Consider the following 19564-nt stretch of genomic DNA (forward strand, 5'->3'; position numbering starts at 1 on the left):
TTTATGCCAGTAGTCTTCATTCATTTTCCATTGAGATGAACCCGAATAAAAATCCAGAGAATATCTTTCGATGGGGTATCGCTAAAGACGATCATGGTAAGAGAGTCGAAAAGAGTCGAAAAATAATGTACCAAGAAAGAGATCTAACCCTGAAATAAATCATTCTTTTCTATCAAGGTCCAAGGCTGTCAGAGAACTTTTCTTAGCATTTCAGAAAATCGAATCATCCACAAAGTATGTCTTTTTCGAGATACAAGATGACCTAATTGGAGCAGAAACGACCAATATTCCAAGGGAGCCGAGGAAAGTGACCTTGAAGAATAGAAATGGAACAAGGGTAACAATTCAGGAAGACCTTGATTTGCAGCAATTCCATTTGTTCTGGCTCGTTCCACAACTGAAAGATTCAAAACAAGTGTTGTTCCCGTTCACGAAGGTCGATTGGGAAGATTTATGGGAGGATTTAATTGCGAAAACAAGAGAAGCTTCCAAATTCATCCCACTCGCGACATTGAGAATGTTGACACCCAGCGCAGAGGGGGGAAAAGATAGACTTATCCAACAGATTCTCCAAGACATTGTTCCTACACAGCGACCCTCCATCCTCTGAGAGCCGTAACTGCCAGTTGCTGTCACGTTGTCAGATAAATTATACAAATAAATTATACAAATAAATTATACATCAATAAGGGTCATCAATGATTTTGCGGTGGGCTGCTTGGTCTGCCAGGACGCGACAGATTATTTAAGGTTAGGGAAGAATTTAAATTAAAGAGGCGTTTTGCGGCTCAATGCGTGCCAAAACTTTAATTCAGCTGAAAAGATCTTTCCCCAGGGTCTCGTTCATCCGGCCAAGAACATAATATCGAAGGTTACCAAGCGATGGTGTAGTTCCTTGTTGACGGTGACATTCGCGGTGTGGGTCCTGACGGGCCTGACGGGCATGGGTCCGGCCATGGGGACGCTGTCCTGATGCGAATTGTGGCGGCACGTCGGATAACATGCTCCCCGATAAGCTCGCGGGCGCGGGCGACATTGGCGACGTTGGCGGTGTCGAAAAGCGTGTCGTAGATCTGACGAAGCGAATCTAACTCCACGTTGACGTTGACGTTCTCGGTGTGGGTCCAGATGGGCTAGATAGGCGTGGTTCTGGGTATGGGGACGTCGTGTGCGAGGGAGCAAGTGATTTGGTGTTGTTGGGACATGGCGGGTGGAGGTGGAGGAGGAAAGAAGGAGAAAGCGCGTTACATCGACGTTGCAAGACTGCATTTTCAACCTGGCCGCATTCTGTACCTCAAAAACACGCAACCGCTGTCCTATGTCCCCCAGCGTCCAGGCCTCTTACACAGCATAGAAGGCACCAAGAGTTGGCGACAGGTAGATTATATAAGGGTTTAATAAGGGGGTGCCAGCTCGTATGTGTAGGTATCTGGTATAAAAAGGGCCGTGGCTCCCATTTGACTCTTATTTCTGAACGAATCTTTTTAAACCCTCCTTCTTTTTCTCTCGAGAGGCTCGTCATCGAAAATCGGTTCAGGCAGGCCATCCATGTCTACCTCTGAAGGTTGGTAATCAATAGATCCTGGGAGATTCCTTGTATCCGAGGCACTCGCGAAGAACGCCAGGTCCAGCTTCAAGAAAGGTTTAATAAGGGAAGGGAATTACACATACAACTGCTTTCCGCTTCATGGATAAAAATGCGTTTAATAAGAAACTATCCTATCTGCGACATGTTCTGTTGTTGCTGTTTTCGTTGTTGTTGCTGCTGTTGCTGTTGATGTTGCTGTTGTTGTTGTTGCTGCTGTTGTTGCTGCTGTTGCTGCTGCCGTTGTTGCTGTTGCTGTTGTCCACATATTCTTTATTATTGACGGAGGCGTTTGCATCGCGAGCGTGTCATCGGAACAAGGTCAACATATTGAATTACTTGTCCAACACTTGGTTTGGCCTTGCACATTCTTTTGCTTGTCCCGGCCCCTCCGACATCCTCCTTGAAATATATGGTGGTTTTTGAAGTCAGTGAGAAAGAGATGTGTCTCCAAACACACATCTACACGATATTTATTAATCAACTCTAGATTAAGTTTCAGAGGTGATAGATTTATATAGTAATATAGTACACTGGACTCAGCTGAATATGCAGCACTCCTCATCAACCTCAGATATGAATCTTTTTCCATAATTGTTCTCTAGCTCCTCCGGCTCGTCGTTGTCGCTATGGTCGTCGCAGTCGGCACCTTCATTGCTGCTGTGGTCGTCGCGGTCAGCACCTTCATCGCTGTTGTTGTTGTTGTTGTCGTCGCTGTCGTTGTCGTTGTCGTTGTCGTTGTCGCTGTCGCTGTCGCTGTTGTTGTTGTTGATGTTGTTGATGTTGATGTTGCTGTTGTTGTTGTTGTTGTTGATGTTGTGGTCGTTGTCACTGTTGTCGTCGCTGTTGTTGTCGCTGTTGTCCTCAACACGGTCAACGACAGCAAACATTCTAGCAATCTGTTTCGCATCCAGGGGTAGGGCAGGACCAGGGATAGGCTTGCGGAGCGCGTCATGTGTATACTTGTGGGGTTCATCCTCAAGGTCAAAGTACACGATTGTATGACTATATCCGGAACAACCAGCTTCCTCCACCAAGCAACAAATGTGGTAGGCATTTTGTCGAGTTCCGTGAAGTTCAACGGAGCAAAGATTTGGCAGATGTGCAACTGGTGTCAAAGGACGAGCAATGTGCATTTGATTGGTTCGTCTCTCTAAATAAATAGGTAAAAACATAAAATATCAGACATTAACGCGTAAATTTTGTGACATGTCCCTGCAAATAAGAGGATGAATTACTTTTTGGGGTCCGAACAATCGCATTTCGTGTGCTCGTCTGCCATTCCTCGAGACTTTTGGCGGATGTCAGAGTAGAGATGATCTTGATAGATAAGTCATATGGTGACTTAAAAGACGCTTTCTCCGGCTTCGAAACACTCAAGTAGAATGCAAGAAGAACGCTTATTGCAACTGTGCTATTCATCGTGTTGACAATGGGAGGAGCCAGGCGAAGATTGTTCTTGGAGGCAAACTGTAGCATTCTTTTTAAAGACACTGCAACAACATCTTGGCCAGGAGAGGTATCCCATCCGCGTTGAGTCGAGCTGCAAAATAAGGAATCGATCTCGTCTCGGAGCTTTTCAAACAAGCCTGGACCGAACAAGGTAAGATCATCGCACTGATTCTCGAAAAAAGTCATCGTGGCTTCTTTGGATGAATTGACGTGAAGCATATTTCTATGTTTTCTTATTGTCACGAACCTATGCTTATTCAGAGTCAAGGTGGCGAGCTTGGCTCAAATCCATGGCCATGGAGGGAGCAGAGGGGGCTGGCAAAGCTGGAGGTGGAGCTGGAGAGATGGCGGGGCGGGAGACAGTAATCGGAGGTCGAGATGTTGAAGAGGTTGTGGAGGAATTGGAGCGATGTGTGGTTGGACTGTGTTGTTTTTCCACGTAGCGGGCATATTGTCGTTTGTCGATGTTGATGGCCTTGGCAGTAAATTCGGAAAACTCTTTGGGCTCGTCAACGAGGGCAAGCATGTCTTGGACGGCGTCTTTCAGGCCTAGTCGGTACTGGGAGATCTTGGCAGCGTCGTTCCAGTCGGTCTCGGACGCGAGCTCCACAAATTTGTTGGTGTAGTCCATCGCAGAACCCTTCTGCAACAGCAGCAGAGTCAAGGGGTCAAGGGCAGTGGTCAAGTAGGAATGCGTAGAAATGAATGCTGTTTAATGATCGTAAGTAGGGTCTATATATACATGTCTGGGGCCTATTGTACAGTGTCGTAGTGGAGTTGTCATGATGCCGGGCTCCCATCCTGGCTCTGTGTGTCGTAACCGTGCAGCTTGGTAACCGAGTGGTAATCCTGTTGCACCTTCTGTCGCAGCGAGCGGAGTTGGGCTTCCGCAACAACGTGGGCATTTGTGATAGTATCCTAGGCTAACCTTCTGCTTAGCCCTCAACCACGCCCCCATCACCGCGCCTCCACCACTGCGCCCCCTGTATATTAGTATAAATACAGTATGGTGCAAAACTGATTCAATGATGCGATGATTTTTGCGTTGGCACTCGCCTACAAGGAACCAATGCCTCAGCCGTCGTCATATTCACCACAAATGTAGCCCATCCAATGACGAACAGGGCTGCTTGCTTTGGAGCCAGAAGTATGCACACCCATTGCTGCATGACGATTGTGCCATCCGTCATCATTGAATCAGTTTTGCACCTTAACCTCATTTTTATGTAATTTTAAATACCATTGTCATTTTCATCAGATTCATTATAAATGAACCCATTTTGTGTTTCGTTTTCCTGTTTGCCTTATTCTACTCTATCTATCTGCAAAAAATGAAGCCCGTACCTCCATCCACTGTTAAGGAAGCAATAAGCCTCATGTCTGAGGGTATTTCCACTCGTGAGACAGCCCAACGTCTTACCATCTCTCAGGCAACGGCTAGCAGAATACGTTCAGGTTACAAAGAAAACATGCCGAGCAACAAGGGAGGCCGTCCGAGAAAGATTGGTCAAGAAACCGTGGAGCACCTCAAGCTGAACATGAAGCGCGGACTTCTTAGGACTGCCGTGGAGGCCAAGAGCGAGGCCAACAGGATGTTGGCACGACCTGTATCGGTGTGGACAGTTCGACGGCGACTTCGGGAAGCTGGACTAGTGGCCAAAAAGATTGTCAAGCGACCAGCACTCAAAACAAAGCACATTAGAGGTCGTATGCAGTTTGTCAAGAAATACAAAGAGTGGACGGAAGAGGACTGGGCCACAGTTGTATGGTCAGACGAGTGCAAAATCAATAGGATCTGTTCTGATGCCATTAGGTGGGTCTGGGACGACGCGCCGGGGCGACTGACAAGCCGTACAGTCCAGGGAACAGTCAAGTTTGGCGGCGGAAGCGTCATGGTATGGTCTTGTATGTCATGGTACGGACCTGGCTATATCGCAAAGATCGATGAGACCCTAGACTCCCAGTTGTATATCCAGATTCTGAAGGAGGATCTACAGATGTCTGTCGAGGAGTGGGGCATGGCCAAGGACGAATTCATCTTCCAGCACGACAACGATCCGAAGCATATGGCCAAGGTCACCAAGGCATTTCTGGAGTCCGTCCATATGACTGAGGCTGATGAGCGCCTTCTATATTGGCCAGCACAGTCTCCTGATCTGAACCCGATCGAGCATATGTGGGCCTATCTCAAAGTACAGCTGGGAAAGTATCCAAATCCGCCAAAAAGCTGCAAGGAGCTATGGGAGAGAATATCAACGGAATGGTACAAGATACCAGTTGATTTCTGCCGGGAACTCATCAGGAGCATGCCGAGGAGGCTCAGCGCGGTCCATAGAGCGAAGGGCAAGCAAACTAAGTACTAAAGAGGTACCGTTCTTCGTATTCAAGGAGTAGGTGCAAAACTGATTCAATGATGACGGATGGCACAATCGTCATGCAGCAATGGGTGTGCATACTTCTGGCTCCAAAGCAAGCAGCCCTGTTCGTCATTGGATGGGCTACATTTGTGGTGAATATGACGACGGCTGAGGCATTGGTTCCTTGTAGGCGAGTGCCAACGCAAAAATCATCGCATCATTGAATCAGTTTTGCACCATACTGTACCTCTATCTCTCTGTATAATAAAGATCATCCGTTCTAGCCCTTGTCTCTTGTCCCCTGCCTCTCGTGTTCCTACCTCGTGTCCTCTTGTTCCTGCACTTGTTCCTTCCTTCGTTTTGTTGCTATTACAGCATTCTGGATGCCGAAGTTTTCGGACATAGTCTTGGTGAAGGTATCGTAGCTGGAGATAATCATTGGGCGAGCGGCAGGAGGCTTGTTGAAGTCGGCGATATATTGTTCCATGTATTTGAAGGCTGAGCCTTCTCCCAAGCGGGAGATAGCAAACAGGATCTTGTCGGTGTCGTTTGGGTACTGGGTTGCGTTGGCGGTGAAAAACAGTGATAGGTGGGACAGGAAAATTTTCCATTCTTCTCGTTTGCCAGAGAATGCGGTGGGCGGTGGGACTTTGGGCTTGCTGGAAGACGCTTGTGGGACCGCGGTGGAGGCGGACAGCTTCGCGGCCTCGACGTCCCCCTTGGTGGCCCAATTAGCTGCAGCATCGCGGCGGAAAGTATCAACAGATCGGCGGATCTCATCTAAGTCCGCGCGGATGGCGACATGGATCAAATTACTAGCTTGGGTAACCACCTCGGTCTTGTCCATCTCGGTTTGCTTGTGGATTTGGGCGGGGATACCGACGGTTACGGCGTTCTCAATCATAGCTAGTCTCGGATCCAGGCCATTAACAAGGTTTCGGAAGAATTCAAAGTGGTTGTGTAGGAACAGAAGAGACGGTTCGATGGTCGTGAGACTCTTAATGTCGTTTTCAATGGCAGTGATGCGTGCATCCATGGCGGTGAGGAGCTGAAGAGCGTCAGGAGTAGCGGCCATGGCAGGACAAAATCAAAAAAATAGTAAAAAGGTCAAGGTTGTGTGATCTAGCAATGTCACGAACTTATGCTTATTCAGAGTCAAGATGACCTTCTTAAGCGTGGTAGGACAGAACAAGGGGGAGGAGATGCAGTTTGGGAAACAGGGTCAAGAAAGCGTAGATATATTGAAGTTGCTAGATAAGGAATAAAAGGTACAGAACTATGGGATATATATATATGTTTCTCATTGCCTTCGTGTAACGGTCGTACGCGTTGCCAAGAGTCGACCGATCACTTGCCAAGTATCGATCGATCGTGTCGTGGCACGCGACACTCGTGGTCTGAATGCCTTCTCTGAAGCGGAATGCCCTATGAGAAGCATGGAATGCCCATGGAATAGCATGGTACGCGCTCTGGAGTAGCCCGAATGCCCTATCTCGTGGTCTGAATGCCTTCTCTGAGGCGGAATGCCCTATGAGAAGCTTGGAATGCCCATGGAATAGCATGAAATGCTCTCTGAAGTAGTCCGAGCGATATATTGAGGTTTACTTACTGGTCTAATAACTGATGAGACAAGTGAGGGATCTTTACTGGCCTACCAGGCACCGAACTATAGGTTGTGTGCCTGGATGGCTCGGCTAAATTAACTAGGTCCCTAGTAACTGGTCTGTTAGAAGGCTAATATGCGACAAACTCTTCCCAAGGGGAAGGCTGAAGGCCATCCAGAATGAACGCATAATGGGCTTCGTGCGCTTGAGGGAAAAATAAAACCTCTGCGTTGTTTTACAACAATCTGCCGAAGGAAAATCAAAAAACCTTCGCAGCTGTGTCGAGTGCTTGCGCATCTCTCATGACTATGTAAAATACATATCACTCAAGGCAAAAAAGCAAAAGCCATGTGAGGTAAACCCCGAAGGGAAAACCTCAAACTTGATTCCAGGGGAAGGGGAAAAACCCCTGCTCACACATCACTCGTCGTCTGTTTGATGTTTGTTAATTCCGTCCGCGCTGACGCGCACGAGTAGTCCTAATCTCTTTGCTACTCTTCTCAGTGTTAACAATTGCTCCGCGCTTTCGCTTGGGTGCTGAACCTTCCCTGGACTTGCCCACAGGATTGTTCGGGCGTCCGTGTTTGCGTGGCCCTTGCTTTTGAACATCAACTGAAGTATCGTTTTCAGGCATACGATTCGGTCGACCTTTGCCTATACGTAGTGCTGAAAATAACTCCTGCACCTCGCCTCGAGATTCATGAGTCTTGGACGTTTGACGAGGCTGCGGTAAAGATTGCGCACCTGGTTGATCGCGAGCCTTCCAGTAGTCTGCTATGCACTTTCTTTCAATAAAGTTCTTTTGAGGCTCCCAAGTCTTGTCTTTGTATCCTTTCCAACTTACGTAGTACTATATTCCCTCCCCAGGTGCTTCCCTGTGGTTAAGAATTTTGTCCACCACATAAGTATCTGTTTCCTCAAAGTCGTCGAGCACAAGCTTAAGCTGCGACGGCGCGAAATTACGTCCTAATAATTCTCCTGTAGCATCTTTCAATGAATACGAGCCACCAGTCGTACGCCGGACAACAGTGTAAGGGCCTTCATACCGAGGCGATAGCTTGTCGCGCTTGATCGGATCCAATGACATAACTTTTGCTCCATCTGGGAACTCATTGTGCAGTACCGTTCTGTTAAAACGCTCAATCATTCGTCTTTGAGTTTCACAAGCCTTGATTGGAACTGCTGGAAAGACGGTCTTGGTCATGTATTCAAGCCGCTTTAAGAGCTCCTCTTGGGATGGAGTTCACCTTTGTCATCCGAGAAATTACTCAAACCATTAAATCGCCTTGCAAAAAATAAAGAAAAAGGGGACGAATTGTGCAACGCAACCACTCTTGTGTTCATAGCCAGCTGTGCCATTGGAACGTGTTTAGCCCATGATTCCTTATGGTCCTTGACTTCTTTGGGTATAATGTTGCATGCCGTCTTGACATGATTCTCGGCGACTCCGTTGCCACGAGGATGATAGGGTGTGACTAACCGATGTTCAACTCCCATGGTTTCAGTCATAACCGTCATGATCTCGTTAACGAACTCTCTGCCATTGTCAGATTGAAGAACTCGGGGGAAACCGATGGTGGTAAAGATTCTGAACAATGCTTTCGCAATCGTGATCGATCCCTTGTTCGGTATGGGTTCAAGGAATACAAATCTTGTACAGACATCAACCAACACGAGAAGGAAACGGTTTCCGTCGCTCTCCACAGGGAATGGACCGGCCAGATCGATAGCCATGTGTTCTCCTGGAAGCTGAGCATGAATGGCTGACATAGGGTGATATCCTTTGCGTGCGATATTTACTCGCTGGCATTCTTGACAACGTTTAACGTACTTCAAACAATCTTTGGCCAGGTGAGGCCATGTCTTGTTTAACGCGTGAATGTGTTTCACCATGACATTGGTACCGAAGTGGCCAAGCGCATGAGTGTCAGCTAATATCGCTTTCCGGTCAGGAGATCCAACTGTCTCACGAGGAGTGTCGGCATCCTGGATCAAATGCATATATCCATAGACCTTAGTTGGCGCTGTCCCTGTTGACTTGTTAGTCCACAATTCTTGAGGGAATTGGCGAGATAAAGCGTCTGGCAACACATTGAGCACCCCTGGTCGATACACAACCTTGAATGTATAATCCAGAATCGTTTCCTGCCATGAAGTGAGCATAGAGTTCATGTCTTTCTGCGTGTGCATGAAAGTGAGAGCTCGATGATCCGTAAAGAGAGTGAAATGTTTTCCCCATAAGTAGTAGTGCAACTTCTTGAGCGCAAAAACGATTCCAAGTAACTCCTTTTGCGTAGCTGAATAATTTCGTTCGCTTGCCTGCAACGAGCGAGCAACAAACGAAATATATTTAATATTCTTTGGTTCTGCCTCGCCTCCGGGTAACTGATATAACACTGCTCCAATGCCGAAATTCGATGCATCTGTGGCGACATAAAATGGCATACTGAAATCAGGAAATGAAAGTATCGGTGCTTGGACAAGAATATTTTTTAATGCATTGAAACATTTTAATTCTATTTCATTAAGTACAAACGGTCCAGATGTATTGCGCAACGCGTCCAGCGGTGCTGCAAGTGTACTAATGAGCGGTAAATATTCTCTGAAGAAATTGAATGTACCCATGTATGACTGAACTTGTTTGCCCGTAGTAGGGGGTTTCCAATCATTAATGTTCGCCAACTTATTAGGGTCGACCCGTTTGCCTGTGATGTCAATAATAAATCCTAACAACGCCACTTGTGTACTGTAAAAGTTACACTTCTCATCGTTGATGATGAGTCTGGCCTCCGTGAGACGTTCGATAACCATACGCACATGAAGTAGATGATCCTGACGATTTCTAGAAGCAATCAAGATGTCATCAATGAAGTTGCGTACGAACTTAAGATCACCAAGGATCCTCGACATACCACGCTGGAACAAGCTAGACAAGGGCTTCAACCCGAATGGAGCTTTTTTAAACATATATTGTATCCCGTTGTGCATGAATGCTGTCAATGGCCTGTCTTCCTCGTGAATAGGTAGTCGATGATACGCCTGTCGTAAGTCCACCGTTGAAAACACCTCGTTGCCTCCAGCAAATTGCACGATCTCTGAAATAAGTGGAACAGGGAAATTGTCATCAGGTAAGTGAGCATTGAGTGGACGTGGGTCAAGACACACACGAAAGAGAGTCTTTTCGCCATTGGCATCCTTCTTTGCTGCAAGAGTCAAGGTGTTGTTGTGTGGATTACCGGCAGGTGCTAATATGATCACATCATCCTCTAACCAGGCTTTAATAGCGTCATCCAGAATAGGTACCTGCGATGCTGCAAACACTCTCGGTCTGCGATAGAGTTGAACGTCCTCCGGAACAGGCAAGTACACCTTCATTTCTGGTACGGGGCAAAAGCTTGTTTTGGGGATCCTGGTGTTCGCCTCCAACAACGGCTTGATATTCCTCATGAACTCTTTCTTCTCCGTGATGAATTCCTGCGTCTTCTCGATCTCGGGAACAGCGAGAGGTATCAGAGTCGGCTTTTCATCTTCAAAGGTGTTGGCATCCGGCCAGTAGACTCTTCTGGGTCGGGTAGTCCAACAATGTTGAAGCCATAGCGATGAAACAGATCCATACCAATGGTGATGGCGTGACTCTGTTCAATCACTTCGTATGGGGCGCAAAGCACGTTCTGTCCACAGATAATCTCCACGTTCTCGGTCTCGCCGACGCGTTCGATAGTTGAGGTGTCCGCCAACTCGATGCAACCCTTCACTTCCTTGACTGGAATCGAGTAGCGACTGACTACTTTGGAACTGATGAATGAATGCGAGGCTCCTGTGTCGATGAGGGCGAGATGGCGGTCTTGGTTAATGTAGATGGGGACAAAGAGACGATTGTCAACTTCATTTTTTCTTCTGCTCGCCCCATATGTCATCTGCACCAACTCAAAATTGCCTTCCCCAAATGCGAACAAAGGATAGCCATCGCACATGTCCAACAAAGGGTTGTCTGTGACTGAAAATCTTGCAAAGGCTTGCGCGTCGTCGTCGTCCTCGATTTCGTAAGTGCCCCAGGTCAGGTCATGGTCTTCTTCATCGCCATTCTCCATTACTTTCGCAGCACCATACTTAATCTTTTCTTTGAGTCCGGCCACTTCAGCATGTCCCCTACCTTCCCCTCCGTCGAGTGGACGTACAGGGGGTGAACCTACGTGAACCGACACCGCAAAGTTGGACTTCACAACCGCCTTCCTCTTCTTCGCCTTTTTCTTCTTTGGCTTTTCCTTCTTCACCTTCTGCATGGTTGGACTCTCATCCTTACCCTTTCCACTATTCTTTTCTCTGACTTCGAGGCTTGCCTCCTTGTCGTATGATTTTTTATTCTCTTCTTCTCCAGGTAACAGTGCATTACTTGAGCTATGCTGCTTGTCCTCCAAGTGGCTGCTTGTTACCTGTAACATATCCAAGGTCAAAGATAGCAGGCTATCGTTAATCATACGTTCTTCTTCATCTTTCTCTTCTCTCTTCTCTTCATGAACAGTCATCGCCGTGGTTTGATTGGGCATACCATTGAATCCGCCTCGATGATAAGGGTGACCACGTCCTCCTCTTCCTCGATAATAACCACGACCGCCATATCCTCCACGGCTGAACGTGTAAGGAGCGTTGCTGGTCTGGGCAGGTGTAGCCGTTGCACCAGTGCTCGCCATCGCGATCATCGGCACCTGTACCACTGTTGCCTTCTTCTGCTGATGCTGTTGTTTGTCTTTCGCCTGCTGAGCAACTCTCACCTCTTCCCCTTCTTTATTTGCTCGACTCCTCTTGGCAGCTTCGATGGCTGTCTTCCACTCCGTGCAGTCATCAGGACCTAACGCCATCGGAATCGACTTCATAAAAAGGTCGATGGTGTCGAGGTTGGGTGCTTGCAGCCCGAGTCCATCGAGGAGAAATTTAATGATCATGCCTTGATTCATAACAGTCAGCGCGAGCGACGGAACCGTCTTTTGCAAGGTCTGCAGGACATCCGCATGCTTAGGAAGCTCTTGGACTCGATAAACATGGACTAGTCGTCCCAATCGTAAGGCATACTCCTTGTAAGACTCGCCCCTCTCTCGCCCTGACTTTGCAAACTCCTCAACCTCTGCTGCTTTCTCCAACGCGGTTAAGGAACTATCAACGAATGTCTGCTCACAACGGTCCCAATTCCACACTCCATCCTTGTCTTTCTCATAGGCCGCCTCTAATGCGTCCCGTGCCTTTGCGTCCATATTCGCTAACGCCAGCAATCTGTAACAGCTGCTTGCGAATGTAGTCTTCCCGTACGCCAACATGCCTGTGGTACGAAACTCATGGAGAAACATACGCACATTCGTACGAATCGGACCGGACACCTTCCTGTCAACAAGCGGCATCTCATTATCCGGGACCTTCCGATGATACCGGGGCATCAAAGGAGACAAAGTTATCTGTTTGTCGTCCGCATTAACCGACCAGGACTTCGACGACGTGGTTGCCTGCTCCAACGTGTTTAGCTGCGGGGCTTGCCTCGCCATCGCTTTGGCCGCTTGGTCCATTATATCCAACATGGAACTCCATTCCGCCAATTCAGCCTGTGCATTACCGACGTCTCTTCCGAGTAGAGCATACTGCGGTGTAGGGGGTCTACTAACGGGTTCTATAACTTCTACCATTAGTTCTATTTACAACGGGAGTTACCACGCGAATAGGACTTCGGCAAGGCTGTGCTTCGGTCACTTACTGGTTCGTGGTGCAGGGTCCTCCTTTAGATCGGAATGTAAGAACACAAAGGTAAAATAGACTAGACGTAAATGGAAAGGAATAAATATGGGGATCTGTTTAGCTAAATGATGCGAGCTAGGACTATATTCCTTTGGGAATGACTGGGGTAGTTGCAGGGAGTTCGCATATTGTGATGTCCGATGAGGTGAGGAGTCGTGACAATGAAGTCCACCCCTCTGGAGTCGTTGTATGCCAATAGTTGCTGATCAGGCCTCCGTTGTACCTTTATAATGCCGTTTCACGAGGGTGGGCCGATGACGGATGCTTAATGAGACGATCGGTAATCGGGGAAGCGTTGCGGGGCAAGTACAATGTCTAAATAAGAGCGATTGACGGCGCAAAGGTGGCGAATGATCAGGATCGGCATTCCCTGTTGATTGTATCTCGTTGCATGGGTTACTGACGGTGGTAGTCAGTACCTGTCGTTGATGCGGTGTTATCCGGACAATCTGGACGAATACAATGTGTGATACAAATGATTTTGGTGGAAAGAAAACTCTGGTTCAGGTACCAGACCGTTTATTCTTTTATTCTGGGGGCGGTGCTCTTCCCCGTGATCTAATATTAACTTTGCAAGAACAACCAACTGATTCTCATTTACTACACCACAATGGGACGTTCGAGGCTTACTTCATCCAGAAGGTAACTATTCGTCTGTTTATTGTGGGCTGTTTGCAGTGCTCCAATCTAGCTACTGTTGCTAACCGACATATCCCTCGCGCTCTCTGTTATTCCATCGCGTAGGCGCGGTCGCTCGGATATCTCGTTGTTGGCGTGCACGAGTATTACACCTCAAAGAAGTGCCCAAAGTGCGATCAGTTTGTCAGCCAGACCGAGAGCATTCGCCGCCTCAACTGCTCCCATTGCAAAAAGTATATGCACCGCGACGTGATGACAGGACACAATATCGTCAACATTCTGCGCGGCCATGTCGAGCAGCAGCAGCGACCACTTTATCTGCATCCGGTCGACAAGGACGGCCACCACCCCTGGCTGGAGCTACTCAAGGACGCCCCAGATTCGTTGCAGCAAGCAAGCAGCAATGGTTGTCGTACTAGTCGTGCAGGTCGTGCTGGTTGCAAGCGCCAGGCAGAGGGGGATGGCGATGCCAAGGAGACCGGTGGCAAGCGCACCAAAACAACCATGGCGAAGCAAAAGGCAGCGACCACCAAGAGCAAGGCGACCACCAAGAACAAGGCGGCAGCGGCCAAGCAATTGGCAGGTCGATAGCTAGACTAGCTTTTTTTTTCACTTCGAGGTGCTCGCAAGCACCCTTGTCTACCTTCGGGTGGATTTAGATAGCTGCGCAGGCCGATGATTTCACCTTTTTGGTGACGTCATCGTAGTCCGTTGCGCGGATGTCTTCATGCCATTACTGCTCGCATCGCGCTCTGTTGACCTTCAATCACTCCTCACTCACTCCTCACTCACTCCATCGCTTTCTCCATCGCTTTCTCCATCGCACTCTGTTTCTCTCGCCACGCAACTCCATAACGACCACCTGATCCTTCCATCGTGCATGGTCCCTCGGTGCCCATAGTCACAGCCAAGGTAATGACAATCTTTTCGAAAAGAAATAGGACATATTTATCGTTGTTCTCTCTCTCTCTGCCTCGATGGTCATTCATCTGCTATATGTATGCTGAAACTTGGTGGAGAACCTTGTTACGCCTGCCACCTCCAGAGGAGGCCGTGTAATAGCTTCGATGCCAAGGACCATTTGGGCTGTTCTTTTTGATGGAGGTAATGTGTGCTGTTCAACTGTAGTCTCCATGGCCTATTTTTCTAGACCAGGACTACAAAAATAATCTCCTGCTTCTGGCACCTGCCAGATGGCGCATGTCAGAGCAAGGTGGCTATGGAACACATACTCTCGCCCATCACATTGTTGTCATTGTTCACCCTCTGCCTCGATGGTCATTCATCTGCTATATGTGTGCTGAAACTTGGTGGAGAACCTTGTTACGCCTGCCACCTCCAGAGGAGGCCGTGTAATAGCTTCGATGCCAAGGACCATTTGGGCTGTTCTTTTTGATGGAGGTAGTGTGTGCTGTTCAACTGTAGTCTCCATGGCCTATTTTTCTAGACCAGGACTACAAAAATAATCTCCTGCTTCTGGCACCTGCCAGATGGCGCATGTCAGAGCAAGGTGGCTATGGAACACATACTCTCGCCCATCACATTGTTGTCATTGTTCACCCTCTGCCTCGATGGTCATTCATCTGCTATATGTGTGCTGAAACTTGGTGGAGAACCTTGTTACGCCTGCCACCTCCAGAGGAGGCCGTGTAATAGCTTCGATGCCAAGGACCATTTGGGCTGTTCTTTTTGATGGAGGTAGTGTGTGCTGTTCAACTGTAGTCTCCATGGCCTATTTTTCTAGACCAGGACTACAAAAATAACCTCCTGCTTCTGGCACCTGCCAGATGGCGCATGTCAGAGCAAGGTGGCTATGGAACACTCACCCTCGCCCATCATATCACCCTTTCTATCATTGATTATAAGTGAGCATCAACGCAGACGTGGTGATTTGATTATTGCCTTTTCTTAAAACTCTTCTAGCTATCCAATATGAAAAACGCCGAGGGGAATATTGGGGTCGTCAGCGATCGTCTGATGGTTCACAGGTTTTTTAAAGTTGTTGACGCAAGGAACTGGGACCGTGTTGACAGCTTCGTCAAATTCCGCGATGCTGCAAAGACGGCTACAGAACATAGCGAGATCTATCTACGAGACCTACAATCGATATCAGAGAATGAGAGAGTGTCAGCGTTAATTCGGAAGCGTGCAAGCCACCTAGTCAGATGCTTTGTGGTAGATAACTTCAGGGAAGAATTCGCGGGTCTGGTACTGAGTGCCACCCAGAATCTGGCTATGCAAAGTACACAAAACTTCCATCTCAGTGCTATTGAGGGAGCAGTCAGACCAGCTAACAATGGTACAGTCATCATTCGTCTTTCATGAATTTAACCTAAGTGTTGGTTTGCCGCTGTTACTGTCAATATGTCGCTAACAAGTGCTGGTAAAATACATCAATAGTAGTGTTATCATCGCGCGAGGTCACCAAACGAAGAAAAACACAGGATCGTACGTTCTTATTTTTATAACTATGGGTAGGATATAAAATGCAGCATACATCTCACAAATTGAATGCACTTCGTTACTCTCTTAGATATCCAAGAATCTGTACCGTCTTCCCCATCCTCGATTGAGTCTGTAGGCACTCTGCCCTGCAACGCAGGTTGGTATAAGCTCGTGGTTGCCGCCGTCAGTACATGTGTGCAAAACTACGTAACAAACATGCACATTTGTGACTCTTGTAGCGAATCCTATGTCGCCTGTAGCTCCCGCCATCAATAGGACCAGACGAAGGAGCAAAGGAGAATGTTCGTATATGGCGATAGCAATCGAGCAAACAATCGCCTGCTCTTATGTGCACATTGTTCCTTCGAATTGACGCATGGTGTCTTTTTTCTCTAGTGCAATCTTCAAGTACAAGCGCCAGTGCAAGTTCTATCGTAAGTATCTTGATATACTTTTAGTCCTGCCCTACATATATTTGGCTGACTATAGCACGTACTTTTTGTCATTTATCCAGGGCAGCACAGCCCGCGCGGCTGTCCCATCAGCTGTACCTTCCCCAGGCTCGTTGACTGTTGCTCACCTTGAAGTCGAGGGCGAATGCACTGTCCAACGCTCACCTGCGGCAGAACCCTCAGTGCAACCCGAACCATCAGAGCCAGCCAGCCCTATGATTGAGGATAACGATGAGATAGCCGAGTTGCGTGCCAACCTGGACCGCAGTTCTCATGCCACATGTGAGGTAGGAACCTTTGATCTCTCTCTGATACGTAATGATATGTATCTATATATATATTTATGTATATCTCCTTCTTGGTTGCGTGTAGTGGAAAGTCGACAACGACTGTGTCGCGTGTCGATTTCAGGACTACCAACGAGAATGTATCAACGCACTCAACCAGAAAGTGCTCAAGAGAAGCGAGATCGCTGACGTGATGTAAGTAAACACATGCGTCTCAATTTTTTGCAACTTACTTTTTGGTATTTGGTGTTAATTTTTTCTTTGATTTCCAGGGCGCTCATTGGCGTGTTTGCGCCCTTCATTCCAACCTCTCGTATGACGAATGTGTTTGGAAAGATGTTGGACCATCTTCTAACGTCGATCAAGTTCCCAGCGCCGGACATCGACGATCTTGCCGTCATGAAAGCTGTTAGGGTATGCAGGGTTCTGTAGGGTCTGTTTTACTTGTATACTCTATCGACTAATGATTCTCTCTCTCTCGCTCTCTCTCTGTCTCTCTTTTTTTTTTTTTTTTTTTTTTTAGCATCGGCTTAACGGTGAGCGTGACGAGGCTTGTGAAACTATTCGATCGCTAGACCGCAAGAAGAGAATCATGATCGAGACGCTGTAAGTGTCTGCTTCAAACTATGATATGTTGTTTGGCTACAAGGTGTGCTTTCATGGAACAACCCAATTTTTTTTATACTTTTCAGGATGGAGAAGCTCCCGATGAAGAGCGACAAGACCATTTCAGAAGGAACATTTGTTACCAACTACGTGTCGCCATTGCTCTACGGGACACTGGCCTTGGACGACGGACGCGTTCAAATATATTTGTGCGTTTAGCTTATTGCAAGTTTGTCTTCTATTGCTTTTTATTCTTCCGTGCTTGTTTACTCTTACTCATACTTCCCTCTCCTACTTCCATTTCAGCCCAAACACAGAGTGCCAGACACAAAAGCAACAAGGCATCAAGGCCGATCGACCGGATATCCTAATTAGGATTCGCGGCCAAGAAGCTGTTTTTGGCGAGGTGACTGGACCTGCGCAGGCAGGCCACACTGCCAAGAACGCTTGGGATCTCTTTCGCTTGGCGCGATTTGGTAAGGCGTTTCTGGACAATGGAAACAGTGTTGCGCCGCTCCTCCAGGTCGTCTACAACAACGGCACCTTCATGCGCCTCACGATCAAGACTCGTGGGATGTTCATTCTCGAAGAGATTGGTGCGTTCGAAGTCCCGACCAAGGTCGCTGGCATCCCGGCCCTCGCTGCGACCCTCCCAACACTGTTGGCAGCTCGGGTAAGAACACGTTCAAATGTGATTCATCTGGATGCCTGTGCCTAAGTTCTTTGTGGCTCACCTCTTCTTTCTACTCCAGGATGACGTACAACAGATTTTGGATGGCGACATGAACGGCTTGAAGCGTTCTTGGGGGTATGGCGACGTCCGTGATGCAAAGAAGCGAATCGCCTAAGCCCTCTCCCCCCTCATCCAAGACAAATGGTCCCACTCTAACAATATGCAGGGAGTTGCTCTTCACTCCACATTTGCAAATCAAATAACTATTGTATGTTCCCCCGTGGCTATGCCACTCAATTGCTTTCTTGCCCAATAATAAGACGTTACTGACACTGCCGCACGGGCCAAGTAGTCAATACTGTCCCTTAACAAATATGCGACCTTTTCCGTATCCGTTTGGGTTGGCGATGTCTGGCGAGATTTTTTAGCTTCCAACACAATCAAATAACAGGTGAGGCCTGCAAGAATCAGCTCCATGAAGTAGTCTGGCCGCCGACCTTTGGCATTGGGGTCGTCCATCTGGCGGCGATCCCTGGACGGTTCGAACTCTTTGTCCCTGTTGATGAATGTACCATCGTCGGTATTCCTCTTTCTTTTTTTTTCACTCTGTCTTTTGCCCTGCATGTCAATGGTGTACACACTTATCATCGCCCTTTACAACCGGGCATTCCTCCGAAGAATGTCTTCAGAAAAGGATTGAACAGGTGCTGCATCAGTTCCAGTTCGTTGAAGTCGGCCTTATCCCACAAGAAATCGTCTTCAAAGAGCGACGTCAAGAGTCGCCTGATTTCTTTGCTTCCTGCTGTGCTGTCAACATGATCTTGAGCATCCTCGTGGATCATACGCGAGATCTCAACAGCCTTCATTCCGATCTCGGACAACATCTCGTTGGTCACTCTGGTTTGCAATGTACTCTTTGTGATCGTTGACCAATGCTTTGCGCCGAGTGCATGGAAAAGACTGCTTTTGGAATCTTCTTATTCGAACAGGTACATATTAGAAATCTTTCGCAACCTAAATACATATGGAACAGACATGTAGAATAGACAGGGCAAATTTCAAGGAAATAGGTTGAAATGCTGTCACAAATTCAAAAACGCCACTAATTTTTAGGGACGGAGGTTAATCAAGCCACAGTCTACAAGTTTGCAGCTTCGTAAAATACGAGTGCGCACGTAGTTAAGAATCGTTTTCTACATATAGACGCCTCAAAAACCTTTCTAAAATGAAGCAAGTGATGATGTTTACAGTCGAATCTGGTTTTTATCATCATTCTGATAGTGAAATCGATGATAAAAGTTAATTCGAACATTTGAATTGACCCCCACAAAAAGAATACTGTAAAACGCAAAAGTATATAGTGTCCGTGACATTGACGCCAGTCACGCCTTCTCCACAAAGGACTAGGGTCTTTTATTGAGGATGTTTGTTGACATGAAGAGGCGTGTGGGTGAATGAAAGTATTTTTTTTGACTAGCATGATGAGGCGTGGCTGGCGTCAATGTCACGGACACTATATACTTTTGCGTTTTACAGTATTCTTTTTGTGGGGGTCAATTCAAATGTTCGAATTAACTTTTATCATCGATTTCACTATCAAAATGATGACAAAAACCAGATTCGACTGTATCGGGTGGCGCTTCCAAAAATTTCTCAAATTTCCTGCGCTGAGTACAACGTGCG

General features: G+C 47.4%; 6 protein-coding genes across 6 annotated transcripts; 1 reads left to right on the forward strand and 5 right to left on the reverse strand.

Annotated features, from left to right (window-relative positions):
• Positions 1-872: 872 nt before the first annotated feature.
• BC939DRAFT_506428 (uncharacterized protein) lies at positions 873-3223 on the reverse strand (the record flags this gene model as incomplete). The annotated part of the gene is made up of 5 exons (XM_051560784.1): positions 873-1133; positions 1557-1608; positions 1731-1840; positions 2155-2738; positions 2824-3223. The coding sequence occupies 5 exons, from the start codon at positions 3221-3223 to the stop codon at positions 873-875; spliced, it is 1407 nt and encodes a 468-aa protein (XP_051408566.1).
• A 67-nt stretch (positions 3224-3290) lies between these two features.
• BC939DRAFT_506429 (uncharacterized protein) lies at positions 3291-3668 on the reverse strand (the record flags this gene model as incomplete). Its single annotated transcript, XM_051560785.1, has 1 exon — positions 3291-3668. One exon carries the CDS (start codon positions 3666-3668, stop codon positions 3291-3293), a length of 378 nt encoding a protein of 125 aa, XP_051408567.1.
• Positions 3669-5710: 2042 nt separating this feature from the next.
• Positions 5711-6469, reverse strand: BC939DRAFT_480244 (uncharacterized protein; the record flags this gene model as incomplete). The annotated part of the gene is made up of 1 exon (XM_051558921.1): positions 5711-6469. The coding sequence occupies one exon, from the start codon at positions 6467-6469 to the stop codon at positions 5711-5713; it is 759 nt and encodes a 252-aa protein (XP_051408568.1).
• A 3620-nt stretch (positions 6470-10089) lies between these two features.
• Positions 10090-10946, reverse strand: BC939DRAFT_289749 (uncharacterized protein). The gene is made up of 2 exons (XM_051551282.1): positions 10302-10946; positions 10090-10093 (listed from the first exon to the last, which is right to left on the reverse strand). The coding sequence occupies exon 1, from the start codon at positions 10913-10915 to the stop codon at positions 10508-10510; it is 408 nt and encodes a 135-aa protein (XP_051408569.1). The 5' UTR covers positions 10916-10946; the 3' UTR covers positions 10090-10093; positions 10302-10507.
• A 407-nt stretch (positions 10947-11353) lies between these two features.
• On the reverse strand, positions 11354-12834 carry BC939DRAFT_462564 (uncharacterized protein). Its single transcript, XM_051557143.1, has 2 exons — positions 11548-12834; positions 11354-11431 (listed from the first exon to the last, which is right to left on the reverse strand). Exons 1-2 carry the CDS (start codon positions 12668-12670, stop codon positions 11397-11399), a joined length of 1158 nt encoding a protein of 385 aa, XP_051408570.1. The 5' UTR covers positions 12671-12834; the 3' UTR covers positions 11354-11396.
• A 3438-nt stretch (positions 12835-16272) lies between these two features.
• BC939DRAFT_289929 (uncharacterized protein) lies at positions 16273-18096 on the forward strand. The gene is made up of 8 exons (XM_051551283.1): positions 16273-16297; positions 16388-16602; positions 16688-16797; positions 16875-17010; positions 17126-17208; positions 17295-17417; positions 17515-17881; positions 17961-18096. Exons 2-8 carry the CDS (start codon positions 16531-16533, stop codon positions 18054-18056), a joined length of 987 nt encoding a protein of 328 aa, XP_051408571.1. The 5' UTR covers positions 16273-16297; positions 16388-16530; the 3' UTR covers positions 18057-18096.
• Positions 18097-19564: the final 1468 nt, after the last annotated feature.

This window comes from Gamsiella multidivaricata (genome assembly GCF_025024155.1).
Source record: "Gamsiella multidivaricata strain RSA 2152 chromosome Unknown BC939scaffold_72, whole genome shotgun sequence".
Taxonomy (NCBI): Eukaryota; Fungi; Mortierellomycota; class Mortierellomycetes; order Mortierellales; family Mortierellaceae; genus Gamsiella; species Gamsiella multidivaricata.

Excerpts from the sequence above, each read along its gene's own strand:
- BC939DRAFT_289749 (XM_051551282.1), bottom strand. The coding sequence starts at position 10,915 with ATGACATATGGGGCGAGCAGAAGAAAAAATGAAGTTGACAATCGTCTC.
- BC939DRAFT_462564 (XM_051557143.1), bottom strand. The coding sequence starts at position 12,670 with ATGGTAGAAGTTATAGAACCCGTTAGTAGACCCCCTACACCGCAGTAT. Across the intron at positions 11,432-11,547 it reads TCATCGAGGCGGATTCAATG|GTAACAAGCAGCCACTTGGA; the intron begins GTATGCCCAATC and ends GATATGTTACAG.
- BC939DRAFT_289929 (XM_051551283.1), top strand. The coding sequence starts at position 16,531 with ATGATTGAGGATAACGATGAGATAGCCGAGTTGCGTGCCAACCTGGAC. Across the intron at positions 17,209-17,294 it reads AGAATCATGATCGAGACGCT|GATGGAGAAGCTCCCGATGA; the intron begins GTAAGTGTCTGC and ends TATACTTTTCAG. Across the intron at positions 17,418-17,514 it reads GGACGCGTTCAAATATATTT|CCCAAACACAGAGTGCCAGA; the intron begins GTGCGTTTAGCT and ends CTTCCATTTCAG.